The sequence below is a fragment of the Gigantopelta aegis genome, chromosome 8, assembly GCF_016097555.1.
Source record: "Gigantopelta aegis isolate Gae_Host chromosome 8, Gae_host_genome, whole genome shotgun sequence".
Taxonomy (NCBI): domain Eukaryota; kingdom Metazoa; phylum Mollusca; class Gastropoda; order Neomphalida; family Peltospiridae; genus Gigantopelta; species Gigantopelta aegis.
In genome coordinates, this window is record NC_054706.1 from 28223688 (window position 1) to 28244732 (window position 21045).

The window sequence follows — 21045 nt, forward strand, 5'->3', positions numbered from 1 at the left end:
CATTGTCCAGGTCCACATTGTACATCGCCAACTCACTGTCGTCGGGTGAACACTTGAAAGTTCCCTCCTGGATGCCACCCAGCAGTGAGTCCATGTTGGTGGTATCTCCGATGAGGTACTTCGTATACTGCGGCTTGATTTTGCTTGCCTGCAGTCTCCCGTGTGGTGAAAACCCTTACGTGGCTAGATGTGGAAGGCCGTGCCTTGGCTGGATGTTCACTCAGGGGAGTGACAGCCTTTCATTTCATAACAGATCTAGCCTTGTTCAATTCAACGGAGGCCCTTGGGGGAGAAAGCCTAGACATAGTCAAACAGAAAGGGCCAGAAACGGGTCTCACTGATCATGGAGTCTTACACATGGCTGTGTTCAGTTCCTTTTCTGGAGTGGATGACTTGTCCGTCTTCGCTGGCGGAGCAGGCTCAGTCGGCTTGACAGTCTTGTCAGGTTGGGCTGGGGGCAGCAACGCAGACAGCCACTGCTGACATTTGAGCCTGTGCCGCCCCCTGATGCACGTTTCCTCTTCCATAATCTTCTTCCTTCTGTATTGCGTCGCCATACACCAATGTCATTGTTGCCTGTGACCCGGCATAGACAAATGCAGTACACATATAGCATTCCATAAAACGCATTCGGCTGCCCCAAGGGGAGGTAGATCAAGCGCACATGTCATGCTTCAGCAGCGTCATGACTGAGAGTGTGTACGTAAATGTACATGGATATATATATGCATTTATATCAGCCTAGAATCATGTGGAGGATGGTGGATGGGTAGAGCTTCTCAAAAGGTCACTCAGATGGAAATGACGCTGCCAACCACTGGACCTTTGTCGAGAGTATGATCAAAGGGATCTGCTTGGATAGTCATCAGACTAAAACACTAGTAAGACAACTGGCTTAAACTGTACATTTTCATTAAGTGCATGATTTTTTTCTGAATGCATAAAGGACCTGCATGTACTACAGTCAGACCTCATTACAACGACCGTCGTTACTACGACATTTACACCATCTGATAACAAATTGTCAAAAACAAACGTACATCAGTGTTATTCTGTCAGTCCTCGAAATTCGCGGCAGCAATCGGGAATGCCGTCGCAAAAGCTATCGCAAAATTGATTTGCGACAGCATTTCATTGCCGTCGCAAATCTGAGAGTGGTGACAAATCTGTAGGCATTTTTCTCTGAACTCTGTCCAGTCACAAATCCGAGAAAAAAGCATTGCTAATCTAGTGTGGCCCAAGTTCTCCTCAATTAATATAAATCGGTTTATTCTGATATAGAAATGTACTAAAGTAAAGATGAGATGTCATCTTTTAGCATATTATTACTGCAGTGGATTATTGATGAATAATTTTGACAGCATTAAGCTTTTCTTTAAAATTGCCGCCGTAGTGCTGTTGCAAAATTGATTTGCGACGGCACTTAACTTGTCCGAATTTCAAGGGCTGGTCTGTTCATTACACCAGAATTCACACCTTCCGACACCGACAGCAAATTAGGAACAAACGTACATCCGACGTCTGAAAACACCTCTTTACAATGACATTGCATAATCACAGATACCATAGCACGTTGGTAGTACACACACAGCCACTTAGAATCCTTGATCTCATAGTGAGCCGACTGTGTCACATGCTATCCAAGCTACTGTTGTTTGCGAAATCTGTAGACATACAAATAAGTCTTTAGTTAACCAATTAAAGGATTAACTTCGAACAATAATATCTTCTATTTTTATGATATTTTGTACCAATCGGAGATGTCTTTAACCAAGCAATGATCAGACTGACAGTTTATGCGCCTTGTTTAATATATTTAATGATGTTTTTTTAAAAACATATTTAATGTATGTATGTGTATTTGTTGTTTTTAATAATAATTGCAATGCATTAATTATTTAATTGCTATTCAGTCATCACTTAATATTAATTAGTATTTTTTGTTACGTTATTTTGGCAATGGAGATAACTCATGACAATTTGATACACCGGCAATTTTGATATAACGACAAAGTGACCCAGGGACGAACATGGTCGTTTTAACGAGTCTGACTATATATCATTCACAGGCCTTGGTGGCATAGTCATCAAATTTAAGGCTTCATATTCTAGTAATGGATTCAACCCAGAGTGAAAGTTAACACTGTAACAGCTCAGTGATCGCAACCTTGTATAGTACATCATGGATAGACAGCCCACTAGAGGTGACTAGATACAATGTATGTGTCCAAGACAGCATGCTTGTATCTTAATCAAGCCTCTGAGAATGGCACAAATAAACCATTTATGGATTACAAAAAAAGAAATTCAGATAACCCATATAGTTTTTGTGTAGCCAGTCATGAGCTGTAAATGATGTCCTACATTTAACACACAACCGAAAAATGGGTTAAGCAAAACTGGAGTTGTTCTAGCAACACATGAATAAAATTATCATACTTGCAATTTTCAGATGGTTGTTAAATTGGCAAACAATTTTTAAAATTGAAATGACCATATCACAGTGGGATTTGGAGAGTCTTTGCACTAAATGAATTGGGGAAAAAAAGAGAAAATCTCATTAGAAAATATTTTGTGATTCATTGTTTAAAGTTTGATTAATGAAGAGAGGTGTGAACATGTAATCCTTAACAAACTCCAGTGATGAGCAAGAACAGCTGTGGTTCTGGGAGTATCAGCTCGAAGATGGCAACAAACACACTTTGTTCATGGACATTGGGGAACAGATCAGGTGAGTGTTGACATAGACAAACACTTTGTTCATGGACATTAGGGAACAGATCAGGTGAATAGACAAACACTTTGTTCATGGACAGTGGGGAACATCAGGTGAGTGTTGACATAGACAAACGCTTTGTTCATGGACATTGGGGAACAGATCAGGTGAGTGTTGACATAGACAAACACTTTGTTCATGGACATTGGAGGACAGATCAGGTGAGTGTCTTGACATAGACAAACACTTCGTTCATGGACTTTGGAGGACAGATCAGGTGAGTGTGTTGACATAGACAAACACTTTGTTCATGGACATTGGAGGACAGATCAGGTGAGTGTGTTGACATAGACAAACACTTTGTTCATGGACATCGGAGGACAGATCAGGTGAGTGTTGACATAGACAAACACTTTGTGGATATCGAAGAACAGATGAGGTGAGTGTTGACATAGATAAACACTTTGTTCATGGACATTGGAGAACAGATCAGGTGAGTGTTGAGATGGATTAACACTCATTCGTAGACAACTACTTATTCCTGGATACTAGTGTAAATCAGGTGTATATTACAGTTTGTAAACATCAACAAGCAAACATTGTTAATGGACACTGCAGAGCAGATAATGAGTGTTGAGAGCTCTAGACAAATGCACATGCGTTACATTTGTTCATTTAACTATTTTAGAGTGTGTCATTAAATACCGTAATTCACTTTTTTCTTACTTTATCTATTTTAGAGATTTTCAAACTTACTGTCCTCTTTTATACGCTCTAATTCACGGACAGGTTGAGGGGTTTGTTTGTTGCTCTTTTTTTTTTACCTGTTAATCCAATACTTCCATAACACCCTTCTAAACAAAGACCTATTCCCAAGGAAGAAATGTGAGCCAGGAAAGCTATATAATAATTGTTAAAGGGAGGCTTATATCTGCAGCGTGTGTCCAACATCGGTTCTAACGGTATAGAGTATCTCAGTCAGCAGAACGAGAACCCGAGGGACCCTGGAGAAGGTTGGCATCAACATCACAATTGATTATTGAATTTTGTTTGAAATTCTGATGGTGTAGGTGTTATGTAGTTGGCAACATGTGGCATCACTCAGGGGAATCACTGTGGCAGTAATGAACTGTTATTTTTCATCTAGTGTACAAAGTTAGATCTGCAGTGAAAGTACTGGTTAAAGAAAATATCAATCACAACATTTCTGTGTCAAAGGGGCATGATGTAGCCCAGTGGTACAGCGCTCGCTTGATGTGCGGTCGGTCTGGGAACGATCCCCGTCGGTGGGCCCATTGGGCTATTTCTCATTCCAGCCAGTGCACTACAACTGGTATATCAAAGGCTGTGGTATGTACTACCCTGTCTGTGGGATGGTGCATATAAAATCCCTTGCTGCTAGTCGAAAAGAGTAGCTCATGAAGTGGCGACAGTGGGTTTCCTCTCTCATTATCTGAGTGGTCCTTAAGCGTCGTTAAATAAAACATTTCCTTCCTAATGTACAGTTAGATATGCAGTGAAAGTAATGGTTAAAGAAAATATCAGTCACGACTTTTCTGTGTCAAGTTTTCTAGGATGTATGCCATCACATCAGATCTCATAGACGACAATTGTAATAACGTACTGGTTTGTGACTAAAGCTGCTGCATACAACAAACACTTCAATCAACACCCACACCATAGATCTAAATGGCTTTCCATTTTTACGTGTCTCATTTGATTGGTGTTTGTCTGGCCCTAATGTTTCAGTCTGTTGATTGAGTATAGCAGTATTTAAATGGCTGTCATTAGGCAGCACATCATCTGTTGGATTGAAGCAAAACTGACAAACATATCAGTGTTAAATCAAAGAATGTATGGCTGCTTTATTTAGAAGCAGGCAGACGTAATAACGATGAATGGTTGAGTCATCTTGAAATGTCTGCTGTTAATAACAGTCGAGACGGAGTTGAATAGATAGGTATCTTCCAGGAAGATGAGGCTTGCATGGATCACCAAATAATAAGTGTTACATTATTCTTGATACTCTAGTTCCCCATAAAAAAAATGCATTTAAAGAGGGGACGAGACGTACATGTAGCTCAGTGGTACAGTGCTTGCTTGCTGCGCAGTCGGTCTGGGATCGATTCCTGTCGGTGGGCCCATTGGGCTATATCTCGTTCCAGCCATTGCACCACGACTGGTATATCAAAGGCCGTGGTATGTGCTATCCTGTTTACGGGATGGTGCATATAAAAGATCCCATGCTGCTGATCGTAAAAGAGTAGCCCATGAAGTTTCCTTTTAATATCTGTGTGGTCCTTAACCATATGTCCGACGCCATATAACCGTAAATAAAATGTGTTGAGTGTGTTGTTAAATTAAACATTTTCCTTCCTTCTTGCCTTTAAAGAAGACACTCTGGTATATCAAATGCCATGGTATGTGCTATCCTGTTTGTGGGATGGTGCATATAAAAGATCCCTTGCTGCTAATCGAAAAGAGTAGCCCATGAAGTGGCAACAGCAGGTTTCCTCTCAATATCTGTGTGGTCCTTAACAATATGTCCGACGCCATATAACTGTAAGTAAAATGTGTTGAGTGCGTCATTAAATAAAGATATTTTCTTCCTTCTTGCCTTTAAAATATTACACCAGCCTCAGTGGTGCTGTGGTAGGTACAGGGTTGCCTGGTAGGTACAGTGGTGCTGTGGTAGGTACAGGGTTCGCAGCCCGGTACCGGCTCCCACCCAGAGTGAGTTTTAACAACTCAGTGGTGCTGTGGTAGGTACAGGGTTCGCAGCCCGGTACCGGCTCCCACCCAGAGTGAGTTTTAACAATTCAGTGGTGCTGTGGTAGGTACAGGGTTCGCAGCCCGGTACTGGCTCCCACCCAGAGCGAGTTTTAACAACTCAGTGGGTAGGTGTAAGACCACTACACCCTCTTCTCTCTCACTAACCACTAACTAACCAACTAACAACTAACCCACTGTCCTGGACAGACAGCCCAGATAGCTGAGGTGTGTTCACAGGACAGTGTGCTTGAACCTTAATTGGATATAAGCATGAAAATAAGTTGAAATGAATTGAAATGACCATTTTGATGCTACATGTATATAAATTCACTTCAGGGCTGGCCCCAGATGTACTCGTCCGCTCGCTCCAGATGAGTAAAACATTGCTTGGACGAGCAAAATTTACAATTCAGTTGTCAGCCGGGCAACCAGAATTTCCAAACACAAAGTGCCTGTTTATTCCTTTTGTACACTTGCAATTGATTATTATATTGAGTACTGTATTTGACCGGAAGTAGACCCACATCTCTGAAGGCATTTAAGAAATTAGGTATTTATTCGTAAATTATGGTATTTTATGTCGGTGTCCGTGAAGTAAATTGCTGAAAATGTTGAAGAATCAAGAAAAAAGCTGTTTCGAACATTACGATCCAGCACGTTACAAAAATGGATAAATAAGACTCTTTGTAAAGTTAGTTATGTGAGCTCATGCAACACACATGTGACATAAAACGAGGTCAGGGAATTCCCACCGCACCCGGTCGGTTTTTCACTAATGTATTGCGAAATTAAGTTGTCCATCTGCAAGTTTTCACATTTGTTTCCCAATTAAATTGATGTGTTAAATATACATGCAGTTAACATTTAATTGACAAATGTTAAAGAACAGTGAGTAGGCGTGCATCGAGAATGAAAAACGCGGGATTTCAAAGAAAAACCGAGGTAATACTGCCCCTGAAAAGTGAAAATTATATCTCCAGAAATGCAATGTCATGCATCTACAAGTAAAATTCATCATGAAAAATAGAGGGGTATACTTTAACAAAAAATATTTAAACACCTCCATAAAAAAACCCACAACAACAAAACAACCCAGAATTCCCCCCCCCCCCCCCCCACACACACACACACAAAAATAAATAAATAATAATAATGTTAATCACTGTGAAATCATTAAGCCAGAGTAGCACAGTTTCAATGATCATTCTAAAGTAAAGTGTTAAAGTTTAAAAAAAATCATAAACTCATTTTCAATTTTGCTTCGATCATGCCGATAGCAATTTGTTTTTTTTATTGTTACATTCACAAATTAAAGGAAATAAACATATTTAGTAATACAAGACTTACAAGTGCTTTGTATGATGTAAAATTGTTTGAAACATGCAGTTTAATTTTGATTTAAACTGCTTACGTTTTGGGACGAGTTAATTATTTTGTGGGCAAGTGAAATTTGAAAGTTACTTGCCCGGCGGGCAATTAAAAATATTAGGATATGGTCAGCCCTGCACTTGCTAAGAAGGGGAGCTGAAAATTACTTTTCTTGAACTATAGTCTCAAGGGAGCGATGGGGAGCAATCGTGATAGCTCCTTAAAGGTGCCACACCATCATTTATTATGTTGTTACTTGCTGTAGCAGCTTAATATAGTCTGGTTTAGGAAATAGTTCGTCATAAAAAAAAAAATTTAAAAAAATTCCGATATGCCTTTTGGAATCTTTGTTTGGTGATTATAGATGTAGGTTGGCCTCTGTAGTATTTAAATAACCCATTGGCTTGAATTCATGTGAACTATTTAGTACTAACTGATAACAACAACTTGAGGTGGTGCTACGGCATGAGGGTGGCTAACTGAAAATGTCTGTGTTTGATATGTATGTCGAGTTTTTGCTAGGTAGTTGCCAAACGAGAGCACTCCCTAAAACTATTAGTCACATGACCGCTCAGTGTTGTTGTAGGGGTGGGATGTAGCCCAGTGGTAAAGCGCACGGCTGACGCGTGGTCTGTCTAGGATCGATCCCCGTCGGTGGACCCTTTGGACTATTTCTCGTTCCAGCCAGTGCATCACGACTGGTATATCAAATGCTGTGGTATGTGCTGTCCTGTCTGTGGAATGGTGCATATAAAAGATCCCTTTCTACTAATGAAAAAACGTAGCAGGTTTCCTCTCTCTGACTGTGTCAAATATGAGCACATGTTTGACATCCAATAGCCAATGATTAATAAATCAATGTGCTCTAGTGGTGTCATTAAACAAAACAAACTTTTTTTTACTATCAATGTTGTATTTTTCACAGAATATAAACTGATATAGAAATTGTATTGAACTACACCAAGTAATTAATGGCGGTGTGTAACCTTAACAATGCAGTCTATGATGATACTAGTTGACATCAAAGTACAAACGTACTGGCCAGAAGTAACAATTAAGGATTGCGTTATTTATTTTTTACGTTCATAGGGGTATAGGAAAAAAAAAAAAATCATCGGCAAACTGTGAATCAGCGAAGCTGTATATAAGTTTGCGTATGATTCTTTTTGTTCATAGTCGGATGAACGTAAAAGAAATAACAGACAAGACGTATAATTAAATTTGAATCTTTCTTGCTAATAGTAACATTAAAACTTTATACTTTATTGTGATTTATTTTTGGTCCATAAACAATAACACTCAATAAGACAACTTGCCCATATAAATAAGCAGAAAGTTTCACTAGTCCACTGGACAGGTACATTTAGAAATTGCATGTCTGCCAATACTTTCACTTGTCCAAGTATGTGGTTTTATTAATCAAATACAAGGACGATATTTTTAGTTACTCAAAATTAATCTGCACTGAACATTTTTACTTGTCCACTGGACAACCATTGAGGTATGCTTTGTTTGTCTGAGCAGATTTTTCATTTGTCAGGACAAACGGACAAGTGCTTATTTCGAACACTGACTTTTCCACAGACAGGACAGCTGATACTACATCCTTTGATATACCCGTCATGGGACACTAGTTAGGACAGGAAAGAAAGAACAATGGTTCCGCTGAGGAGATTTGATCCTAAGAGTCCAAACACCTCAACCAACCGAGCTAAATCCCATACCCAGTGTTTCTGCCAGAAAGAAATGTTTAGGTATGGCGCTATGAAATAGAATATTTACAATGTGTGTGTTGAACGCGACCGTAATTAATAGGGGCTCCCCTATAAAGAAATGTTTAGGTATGGCGCTATGAAATCGAATATTTACAATGTGTGTGTTGCAGACCATTAAAATTAAGTGGAAAAGCTATTATTTCTGTTATTTCAGCCACATTGTACGATGACCTAGAGGTCAAATGAGCAATTTTGTAATGTAGCTATGCGTGTGACGTCACATGAATGACGTCAAAAGTCATATCCTGGTAGTAGCAGGATATGATTGCTTTATCCGTCATCATATTCTGTCAGTAGAAATGGTGGTTGTAGTATAAACTAAATTAAACATATCCCTTCCATTAGACTACCATAATTTTAAGTGATACTTTAATTCAACAGCAAACTTATTTTAACATTTTTTTTTAACAATTAGTTTGATTCAATCCAGTATTGTTTTTATATAAATAAAAAAAAGAGAGAAGAAATTGGTTTGTCCGATAAATTTTTAATTATTTAGCTATCTGTGGTATTTTAATTATTTACAGCTCTTTACTGTGTATGTCAGCTGTTCGCTTGGAGAATATTTATATTGATTATCAGTCCGTCACATCTGAGGTGCACAATCACTCTTCCACATGCAAGCGCACCTTAATTTGATCTGTGAAGCATTTTTTATCATCCACCTAAAAATATGGGGTTTTTTAAAAACAAGCTGCTTTAACCCCCAACCCCTGCAATTGCCCACAGCAATCAGCAATACCGCGGAGTTCTTCATTATCCATGGGACTTTTTTTTTTACTGTGCACTATATTAGAAAGCATTTTAAAGACATATATTTTTGCCGTGGACATTTTCTTAATTGCAAGGGTTGACCTTGGTGTTTGAATACCAGTATCATTATTGATTTGGACCGGCCTCGGTGGCGTCGTGGCAGGCCATCGGTCTACAGGCTGGTAGGTACTGGGTTCGGATCCCAGTCGAGGCATGGGATTTTTAATCCAGATACCGACTCCAAACCCTGAGTGAGTGCTCCGCAAGGCTCAATGGGTAGGTGTAAACCACTTGCACCGACCAGTGATCCATAACTGGTTCAACAAAGGCCATGGTTTGTGCTATCCTGCCTGTGGGAAGCGCAAATAAAAGATCCCTTGCTGCCTGTCGTAAAAGAGTAGCCTATGTGGCGACAGCGGGTTTCCTCTAAAAAAAATCTGTGTGGTCCTTAACCATATGTCTGACGCCATATAACCGTAAATAAAATGTGTTGAGTGCGTCGTTAAATAAAACACTTCTTTCTTTCTTTCATTATTGATTTGGTGATCCTTCTGCCCCGGAGTCAGCCACTGGCGAAGGGGGCAGAGACTGAATCCAGGGTAGGCATGCCTGAACCCTAGGGATATGGCAAGGCTTCTAGAATTGTAAAAAAATCCACCAGCCATGGGATCTGCAATTTAAAAAATGTACTAGCCACGATTAAAAATTCACTAGCCCTACTTTACTTTAATACAATTTTACTAAATAGTAGTAATAATCAGATAATATGTCACCTAAAGAGCTTAAAAACACTAACATTGTGGGTGGGATGGAAGCAGTATTTTCATATTTACAAAACAGACTTAACTGCAACATCTGACCAAAAACAAAAAATTTCACTTGCTGCCGGGCATGGCAATAGTAGTTATTTACTAGTCCAACATTGAATATCACTAGCCATGGGAGTGGGGCTACCATAATCTAGAAGCCCTGGATATGGGCACCGATTTGGTGATTGTTCAATGTGTGCTACTCACAACATCTTTTGTCAGCATGTACAAATTTTACTCAAGGTTTTTCCTACAGAACACAAATCACTTGGCTGATGTTTTCAAATTTGAAGGATTGGATTATATACTGGGTTTATTTTTACTAATTCACTAAGTCTTACCTTTGTATGAATCCCAGCAGCCAGTATTTGTGTTCTTTCCGTGGTACATGTCAAACCATTTGTTAATTCATTCTTTTTATATACATTAGAAAATAGTTATTTTATGGGAATACGTTAACACATCTTTTTGTGTCATTTGATAAAGTCAAAAGGAAAGGAAGGAAGGAAATGGTTTATTTAACAATGCACTCAACACATTTTATTTTACAGTTATATGGCGTCGGAACAAAAAGAAAGATACACTAGTCTGGTATTTTTTGCAGTTAGGTCCATTTCTCAACAACAACAAAATTCACTCAAAGATCAGTAAAACTTGTATCTATGGCTGTTTTGATTTAAGCAAATATAAAGCAAAATATCTGCCCCCCCCCCCCCCCCCCCCCCCCCCCCCCCCCCCGTTTCCTACGCCAGTGATTGGTGAGTTATAGGTATTACTTTTCCCGACATCAACTTTTGCACTGAAGTCGACATTAAAGGTTTCACGTTTAGACCCGTTTCTCACAAACTGTAAATCCTAGGTCAGTAAAACTTGGTGTATATGTGTATCTATGGATGTTTATCATAATGCACCATTTTTTTAAAACTTTATGATAGCCGAGACGTTTAGTTCAGCAGAATTCTTGTTCCCTTTATCAACTGAATGTTGAAATAACCATATGCAGGGCTTCTAGAAAATATTTTACATCACTAGCCATGGGATTATTGACTTTTTTTTTTTTTTTTTAATTGCTATCCACGATTAAAAATTCACTAGCCCTACTTTACTTTAAGTTAATACTGAATAATAGTAATGATCAGATGTCACCTAAAGAGGGAGATAAAGCTTAAAAACACCAACATTGGGGGTTTGGGTGAGAGGTCAGGATATTCATATTTACAAAATAGACATAACTGCAACATTTGACAATTTTGTTTTCACTAGCCGTCGGGCATGGTAATACATGTAGTAGTTATTTACTAGCCCAACATTGAATATCACTAGCCATGGGAGTGGGGCTAGCATAATCTGGAAGCCCTGATATGTTAAACTCCATATAGCTGAGGTTTAAAACGAGCTGAGGTGATGTTAAACATACATTCCTTTCCTTTTGTGAACTCTTGACTGAGTGGGTGTTCATTAACAGTGAGCAAAGAAAGAAAGAAAGAAATGTTTTATTTAACAATGAGAAGTGCTGTAACGTGAATAATGAGTGGGAGACATGCTATCAATCAGATCACTCCGGCAGATTCGTCTTTTGATCTTTGCATCCTACATGTACATGTACTGGCTGGGGTTTCATCCACGCTTTGCTGGAAATGAAAAAAAATATGTTTTAGTTAAATAAAACACTCAACACATTTTATTTTAGTTTTTTATGGTTATATGGTTTTGAAAATATGGTTATGGACCACACAGATGAGAATTAAAGTTTTGTTTAACTACACCACTAGAACACATTGATTTAATAATCATCGCACATACATATAATAGCACAATATTCCACAGCCTTTCATTTACCAGTTGTGATGCAAATTGGCTGGAACGAGAAATAGCCCAATAAGCCCACCGACAGGGATGGATCCACCTGACAAGTGCTTTACCACTAGGCTAGGTCCAGAGAAGGAAGGGAGGAAATGTTTTATTTAATGATACACTCAACACATTTTATTTACGGTTATATGACGTCGAACATATGGTTAAGGACCACACAGATATTGAGAGAGGTAACTGCTCCATAATGGTGTAACATAGACCATTGGTATGTACTATCCTGTCTGTGGGATAGTGCATTATAAAAGATCCCTTACTGGTAATCAAAAAGAAAGGCCCATGAAGTGGTGATGGTAGATTTTCTCTGGATGTTGGTGGCCCCCATTGGGCTGTTTCTTGTTCCAGCCAGTGCTCCACAACTGGTGTAACAAAGGCCATGGTATGTACTATCCTGTCTGTCGGATCGTGCATATAAAAGATTCCTTGCTGCTAATCGAAAAGAGTAGCCCATGAAGTGGTGACAGAGGGTTTCCTCTCTCATAAAAAACAACAACAATTAACAGTGTTTCTGCCAGAAAGAAATGTGTGGGTATGGCGCTATGGAATTGAATGCAACCACAGTCAACAGAAAATGGGTTATGTATAAGGTTAGGGTTAAGAAAATCATACAGTAATTATAAGAGTAATTAATTTTGTTACACGGTTCTTAAAAAAAGGTCTGCCAAAAAAATGTGTGTATGGTGCCATACCTGTTTTACCCTCTGACAGAAACCCTGATTAATGAAGAGGTATTAAAGGTAAACGTAGTGAAATGTAGAGTACCGGTATATCCCTTAAAACATGATAGTAAGTGCATGGTTCTGATCATGGATTCCTTAGTTCACATTATTCTAACTGCTGGTGTAATCGGGCGGGATGTAGCCCAGTGGTAGAGCGTTCACCTTGATGCGCGGTCGGTTGGGATCGATCCCCTTGGTGGGCCCAAACAAAACAAACTTTTTAAAAATATTTTTGGTTGTGTAATCAAAAGTTGTGCATTTGGTGCAAACCAGTTATAACCGATGGTCGATCAGACACAATTAACTAATCTTAAAATGTAAGACTGTGTCAGAATTACCAATTGTTTGACTCTGTCCAATAGCCAGTGATATTTTAATCAATGTGCTTTAATGTTGTCATTAAACTTAAGGGTGGGCTTTAGCTCAGTCGGTTGAGTGCTCACCTGATGTGCTTGTGTCACAGGATTGAACCACCTCGGTAGATCCATTCAACTGATTGGGTTTTTCTCTTATTCCAACCAATCTGTTGAGGCCATGGTATGTGCTATCCCATCTGTGGGAAAGTGCATATAAAAGATCCCTTGCTGCTTATGGACAAATATTTGATATCTAAAAGCCATTCAATTGAATAAACAGTCATCAGGCAAACGTTCCTTTCCTTTGGTCCGTAATACTTGGCATAACTTGAGTCACTTCAAAATCTTTCAGAAAATAAAAAATATGCTTAATTACATTCACTGCTCCGTAATACTTGACATAACTTGAGTCACTCCAAAATCTTTCAGAAAATAAAAAATATGCTTAATTACATTCACTGCTCCGTAATACTTGGCATAACTTGAATCACTCCAAAAATTTTCAGAAAATAAAACAATTATGCTTAATTACATTCAATGCTACATTTTGATTAGATAGCATTAGGAGTCATCCCAGTGTAATAAAATTGAGACACTTGTAACCAGGAAAATAAAAATCATGGTTTTCTCACTGAGCAATTATCATGCATACATGTACAGTAGGTATATAACGCATAATATTATTGGACGATTTGACACTTACAAACCAATCACTTTGTTAGAACTAAATATGATGATTTGGCAAACATACACAATGACATCATGTTTTTATTGTTAAATTCATTTTGTAATAAAATTTAATTTTATTACACTTTATTACAGACTTTTTTAATAGAATAAATAGAACTTTGTTGACATTTTGGGGTCAGGTTTTTTTCTGTGAACATGAATAAAATTAGCAATACTCAGAACAGTATGTACTGTGATTTACATCATTTTTATATACAAGTACATGTATGGATTTTGAAAATAAATAGCTTTTAGAAGAAAAATAAATAGGTGATGTAATAACAAACTTGGTACCATATTTTTTAAAATAAATTTATGTCCTTCATGAAATCATTTTAATTTGTCACTTGCTAAAGCTAGTGAGAAATAAAAATTATATCACTTGGAACATAAATTTGATAATAACTGGTAACTCATTTATTATCCTCAATGTTCTTCACATTGTGACTTAAATTACTAATAAATGATGTCATATCTCTTAGTCTTGCGATGCGCGGTCGGTCTGAGATCGATTCCCGTCAGTGGGCCCATTGGGCTATTTCTTGTTCCAGCCAGGGCACCACAACTGGTATATCAAAGGCTGTGGTATGTACTACCCTGTCTGTGGGATGGTGCATATAAAAGAGATCCCTTGCTGCTAATCGAATAGAGTAGCCCATGAAGTGGTGACAGTGGGTTTCCTCTCTCAATATCTGTGTGGTCTTTAACCATATGTCTGACACCATATAACCATAAATAAAATGTGTTGAGTGCGTCGTTAAATAAAATATTTCCTTTCCCTTAGTCTTAATTAACTTTGTGCACTCCCATGAGTCATTTAGTGCATGGAATGTCAACATCAAGCACATAAAAATGGAATTCTATATTTGTTCTCATAAGAGAGCATTAACAATATAATCTGTGTGTCTTAATACTTCATCCAATTTCACCTGTAATTAAATGAGGGGGCCGGGATTTAGGTCAGTCAGTGCTAGCATGAGGTGCTTGCCTCACAGTATCGAACCACCTCAGTGGATCCATTCGGCTGACTGGTTTTTTCTTGTTCCGTGCAAGAGGCTGTAGTATGTGCTTTCCTGTCTGTGGCATTAATAAAAATGTAGCGGGTTTCCTCTGTTGACTACGAGTCAGAATTACATGTACCAAAAGTTTGATATCCAATAGCCGATGATTAATTAATCAATGTGCTCTAGTGGTGTTGTTAAACAAAACAAACTTATTCTAATTCTGTAATTAAAAGGTTAAGAAAGAAATATGTGACACCTTAACACATTTTAAACTATGGCTATTTGAGGAATAGAAAACGACATAGGCTATTGGATGTCAAAATTTGGTAATGTAGACATATAGTCTTAGAGATGAAATCTGCTACATTTTTCCATTAGTAGCAATGGATCTTTTATATGCACCATCCCACAGACAGGATAGTACATACCACAGCCTTTGATGTACCAGTTGTGGTGCACTGGCTAGAATGAGAAATAGCCCAAGGGGCCCACCGACAGAGATTGATCCCAAACCGACCGCTCATCAAGCGAGCGCTGTACCACTGGGCTACGTCCTGCCCCTGGTGGGTATTCATGCCGATTATCCGAGTCTAGAAACGTAGATGATGAAACCCTGGAGATTTGTTTTGTTCAGTGCAAGTCACTTTTCTGTAATCACCGCAGCATTAAATCGAGAGAGTTTATAAATGTTTAATGGTATTCTGCTTTAAATCATTTGTTCGTGTCAGTGAGCAGATGAACATGTATTTGTACAAGTCTGCCTCACAGGAAATGCCTTAATGTTCTTCAGGGACTGAAGATAACACAAAGAAATGGAATCGGTTACAGAGCAGATAGAACTAAACTTTATAGTGAGAGATTTGGGGTAATAGCAATGAACATTAAATGGCAAATGCTCGTTTATAATATAACAGCAATACTACTCACGGAGTTGCCACAAAGACTACTTAAAATGTGGGTTGAAATGTAAAGTTAGTCCTTTTAATTATGGATGAACTACATGTACATGTAAGAAGTGAATTTCATTAGCAAATGATTAATTGGAATGAAAAACATTTATAAGCTGACCAATGAGTTAATATGACATGAAGTATGTTATACGAATATACTACTTGGAAGGAAGGAAATGTTTTATTTAAGGACGCACTCAACACATTTTATTTACGGTTATATGGCATTGGACATATGGTTAAGGACCACACAGATATAGAGAGAGGAAACTCGCTGTCGCCACTTCATGGGCTACTCTTTTCGATTAGCAGCAAGGGATCTTTTATGTGCATCATCCCACAGACAGGATAACACATACCATGGCCTTTGATATACCAGTCGTGGTGCACTGGCTGGAGTGAGAAATAGCCTAATGGGTCCACCGACGGTGATCAATCCCAGATCGACCGCACATCAAGTGAGCGCTTTACCACTTGGCTATGTTCCGCTTGTACTACTTGGATATTTTAAAGTACAGCGCTGGCTAGGCCCAGAGATTTACAAAGCTATCTTAAGTGCTATAAAGCACATGCCACAGTGATGTCATAGCATGCAATGGTTTTATGATTTTGTAGTCCTTAAGATAGCTTAGAAAATATTTACTTTTGTCTGCAGGGATGAATGAAGGTTTAATGATGCCCAAGCATAAAAATACAGGCGAGTGTGCAGAGAAGGGTTTTGTGGGTTAAACCCTCCTGATCCAAGGAGATTTAATTTTGTTTAGATATATTTTACAGAGGAGCATTCTTACCCAACCCCCTAGAAAACATGCTTGCCACAGTCTAGACCCCCAACTTTCTGCACAGGCACCTGAAATATATTAGCTATTGGGTGCCAAATAAAGATAAGTACCATACATGAAATAACTGGGAGGTTTTCTGCATCTCAGAGCAGTTATGCTATCAGAATAATTTCTGCAAATTTGTTTTAAAAATCTTAATATTTATATCTTAATAGTCTTAATATTGTAAAATATGAGTGTCATTTTTTAGAAAGTACAATTACTAGACGTTAATAATCTTAAAATATCATATTTCACCATGATAATTTTTTTCTCAGATTCCGCATTGTTGACGAAATGTTTACGGATACCACGCCATGTGGACCAGACGGTGGCATGCCAGAGACTCCTGAAATTGCCGTCCTTGACCCAGAGTCGCGCAAGTCCCCGTTCTCATTAACAGTGAGTTAACAAGCTGATGCTGTGATTCCACGAGCCAGGAATGTTCTCCAGCACTGACACAAGTCAATATATTATGTTCCATGACAGTAACATAGCAGTTGTAATGTGAACAGTCTGTTCCTACAGATCATGAGCATGTAGGAATGTAGCACTGATAGTGTTATCACTTGTTACAATGAAGTAGCTTTCAATCCCTCCTGTAACTCATAAAGGCAGAGTCACAGTGACAGTTGAACTACAAAATGCCTCTACCAAAAATACACTCCCTCAAAAAAAAAGTTCAGTAATATGATTGACATGATGTATTTTTAATGACAATAATTGTAATGAGATAGATGTTCGTTTTTTGTGGGGGGTTTTGTTTTGTTTTTGTCTGTTTTTTGTTCAGTTTATGGTACTGACTTTATGGAGTGTTTTGACATAGTCATTTGACTATGATTTATTACTGATATTGTTAAAATAAATCAACATACAGTTGGAATGATGATTTATAAAAAAAGAACAAATTGCTTTATTTTGTGTGTGGGTGGGTGGGTGGGGTGTAACAAGTTGCTTAATTTTGTGTGTGGGTGGGTGAGGTGTATATTACCTGAAAATCTATACATTTCATCTCTCCTGTAAAATCCTTGTATTGAACCAATTACATAGTTGTTATTGATATTTAGCTATTTAACTGAAGTATGGCTACATGTATATAGTCGTAAATCATAAAAAATACTTTTTGTTCATTATTAGCTAAGGTTAGACATGTAAACTCTCCAGGGATATTGATATTAAATTACCTCTGCGTGTTGATCAATGAAAACATGTCAGGCTGTACAATAACAAAGTTTAGTATCTTGCAATTGTGCCTTTAAATGTAGAATCTACTCAGACACAGATTCAGGCAGGGGCCTAGGACCCCCTCCCCCCACCCCCTTATTTTTGGTCAAACAATATATATTACCAGGGCTGTAGCTAGGATTTTTTGTTTGGGGGGGGGGGGGGGGGCAACAGAGTAGTTAATAGTCTAAAACTCGGCAATTGCCCCCATGCTAGCTACGGCCCTGATTACAAAATACACAAAAATGCAAAGTTATCCTGTCCACCTGTTAAGGACCTTTAAATTCTATTTTCAGAAATTACAATGGGTATTGGGCCCCCTCTATTAAACAAATCCTGGATCCGCGCCTGCTACTAATAAGTAAATTAAAATGAACAGTCTAAATACACTGGAAATGGTCGTCTGTGTAATCTGGATTGTTGTGTACACCAACACATTTTCCCAGTACTGTGCAGGGGTAGTTAATTTATCATGGGCTAGAACCTGTCTAATCCAGCTGCTGTCTACTCAAAATTGTGAAGTGAATTCAAGGACAAGAAAGTCATTCATATATTATAGCAGTATAATTACATGTAGCCCTGAAAGCAGAAAGTAAAGATTTTAAATGTGCTAAGTTTGTGTTAATTAATTAAAATAGCATTGTGAATGAATTCCTATTGGTGACTTTTTTTCGTGATTTTTCCATAGATATTTGTAAATGGTATTTGCTAAAACCGAAGTATGATTCAAATGGTGGTTTAACACTGATATGTCACATGAAAAACACGATCTTGGACTGATAATCATCAAAACGACCAGAACACACAAGATCTCGAACAAATTAATATTCTAAAGCTGATGTACTATACAATCTCACAAGATGAACATGCACCTTTAATAACTTGGCTGCTTTACAGGTATTGCAATCAAAGCCTGGATACACATCAAACAGTATCGTGATAGTTGGCTGGCACACAAGTAATGTGAATGACCTTTTCAGCTTCAGTTGACCATCTGACACTGAAATAAGAATTAAATTACCATAGGTTAAATGTTTACAGTTTGTAATTTTCTCAGAATATTACATGTGATTTGGCAGTAAAGCTTAATGATGTGGTCTGGCAGTCATTCGCAAAATAAATGTCACATTTTGTTGAAAACAAGATGATTTTGTAGGTTTTTGTAATTCCCTTTAAAACTGTGTTAGTCTGGTTAAAGGTCAGTTAAAAAGCTTGTACCAGTTACTGAAGGATACAATTCTCTTATGGATTGACTTTATACATGAGAGGGATCCTTTCAAAAATGTTAGTACCAGTATGTCATTCAAATGCTAATCCCTGTCTTCATATTCATGGGTGTTGTATCAGTGTGTGATTTTGATTTAAAAAATGCAAGTGTCATCACAACTCCCTGCTTGCAAATCTTTAGAGCCCGCCACCAACCCAGCCAGCCCTGCTATGCATCTCCAGTAGAACAGAAGATATGCTAAATGTTTTGCATGAAACCATGGAAAAGATCGCTATTCAAGACTGTGGTTTCCGGGGATTTTGAGATATATGTTGACTGTGTCATTTCGAAGAATCAAAGTAATTTGTACAAATAATTTTTACAAGCCATGCGGGTTCATATGCTAGCCAAGCTAGAGAGTCCTATATGATTTTTGCGAGCCTCAGGCTCCCGGATTCTCCTCAAAATCACACACTGATATCGATAGTCCATCCCATCATCCTACAAAAATATTTTTATCAATAATTTTAGTTTGGTTTGACTAACACGTAAGAAGAAATGTAAAATTGTTTTGGAAATAATAATTTTTAAAACTTTTTATGTGCAATTTAGAAAACAATCGGTTCACAAATAAATAACTTGTAGTAAATTCCATGGTATGACAAAAGGTTTTCTCCTGTGGTAAGGACTACAGTAAATTCCACTTTATACATAAATAGTAAATTATGGAAATGTTTTGTCTTATTGAAATAAACATTGTTTGATGTTAACGCTATGTTTCATTTGTTATTTTCAGGGATCTGTCAGTGAACCTGGTCTTGGACTTTTGTCATGGTGGAATACATGATATAAAAACTGAATCAATGATATTTTATTCCGACACTCACAAAATTAGTAGAAGACTTCACCAGTAATGGAGGTTGAAATGGGTGATGGAAATCTTGGATTATCAAGATATTAAGATAATTTGGACATTGAAGTACAATTCTCAAACTACTTGACATGTGGTAACTGGTAACCTGTGATGTCGACTTACTTCCACATGAAGGGGCGAGGCGTAGCCCAGTGGTACAGCGCTTGCTTGATGCACGTTCAGTTTGGGATCGATCCTCATCAGTGGGCCCATTGCGCTATTTCTCGCTCCAGCTAGTGCATCACGACTGGTACATCAAAGGCTGTGGTATGTGCTATCCTGTCAATGGGATGGTGCATATAAAAGATTCCTTGCTGCTAATTGAAAAGAGTAGTCCATGAAGTGGCGAAAGCTGGTTTCCTCCCTCAATATCGGTGTCGTCCTTAACGATATGTCCGATGCCATATAACTATAAATAAAATGTGTTGAGTGCGTCATTAAATAAAACATTTCCTTCCTTCCTTCTTCTGTTTCAAAGTTTAAAGTGCAGCTTGTATCTTGTTGTTTTTTGTTGTTGTTTCTGTGTGTTTTGTTGTTTGGAAGCATTCCTAGAACTACTGTTTCATTAATGTATAATTATAATACGTATCATGATATAGAGCAGCCATATTACTAGACAAAAATTATGGTAATACCTATTCTCAGAAATATGTGCTTATGTGGAAGTAGATCATAGGTATCAGAGGTGGGGAGGGGGCATGGAGTATTGGCTTCCCCAATTGGAGAAAATGCATTGAGCCACCACCACCACCACCACCACCACCACCACCACCACCCTGTTTAAAGTAACTTGCTATATAGATGCAAATCCTCCTTCCCTTGACATCTTCCGACACCCATGTTTTCTTTTTAAGATCTGTATCACATTCCTACCATTTTTCTTTGTTTATACTCTATTTTTGTACTTATATCGAATTAAGGTTCAAGCACACTGTCCTGGACACACACACACACACACACACACACACACACACACCTCCGCTACCTGGGCTGTCTGTCCAGGACAGTGGGTTAGTGGTCAGTTGTTGGAGAAAAGTCAGTGCAGTGACATTACAGC

At 38.2% G+C, this 21045-nt stretch overlaps 1 protein-coding gene across 2 annotated transcripts in view; it reads left to right on the forward strand.

The window, feature by feature from the left end:
• The window catches only part of LOC121380059 (DNA-directed RNA polymerase III subunit RPC8-like), a 34181-nt gene extending 13934 nt beyond the window's left edge, over positions 1 to 20247 (forward strand). For both annotated transcript variants that reach the window (XM_041508798.1, XM_041508797.1), the window contains exons 6-8: positions 2642 to 2731; positions 16923 to 17046; positions 19872 to 20247. In XM_041508798.1, the coding sequence (XP_041364732.1) occupies positions 2642 to 2731; positions 16923 to 17046; positions 19872 to 19922 (265 nt within the window). In that variant the 3' untranslated portion in view covers positions 19923 to 20247. The remainder of the gene's footprint in view (positions 1 to 2641; positions 2732 to 16922; positions 17047 to 19871) is intronic.
• The last annotated feature ends 798 nt before the right edge of the window (positions 20248 to 21045 follow it).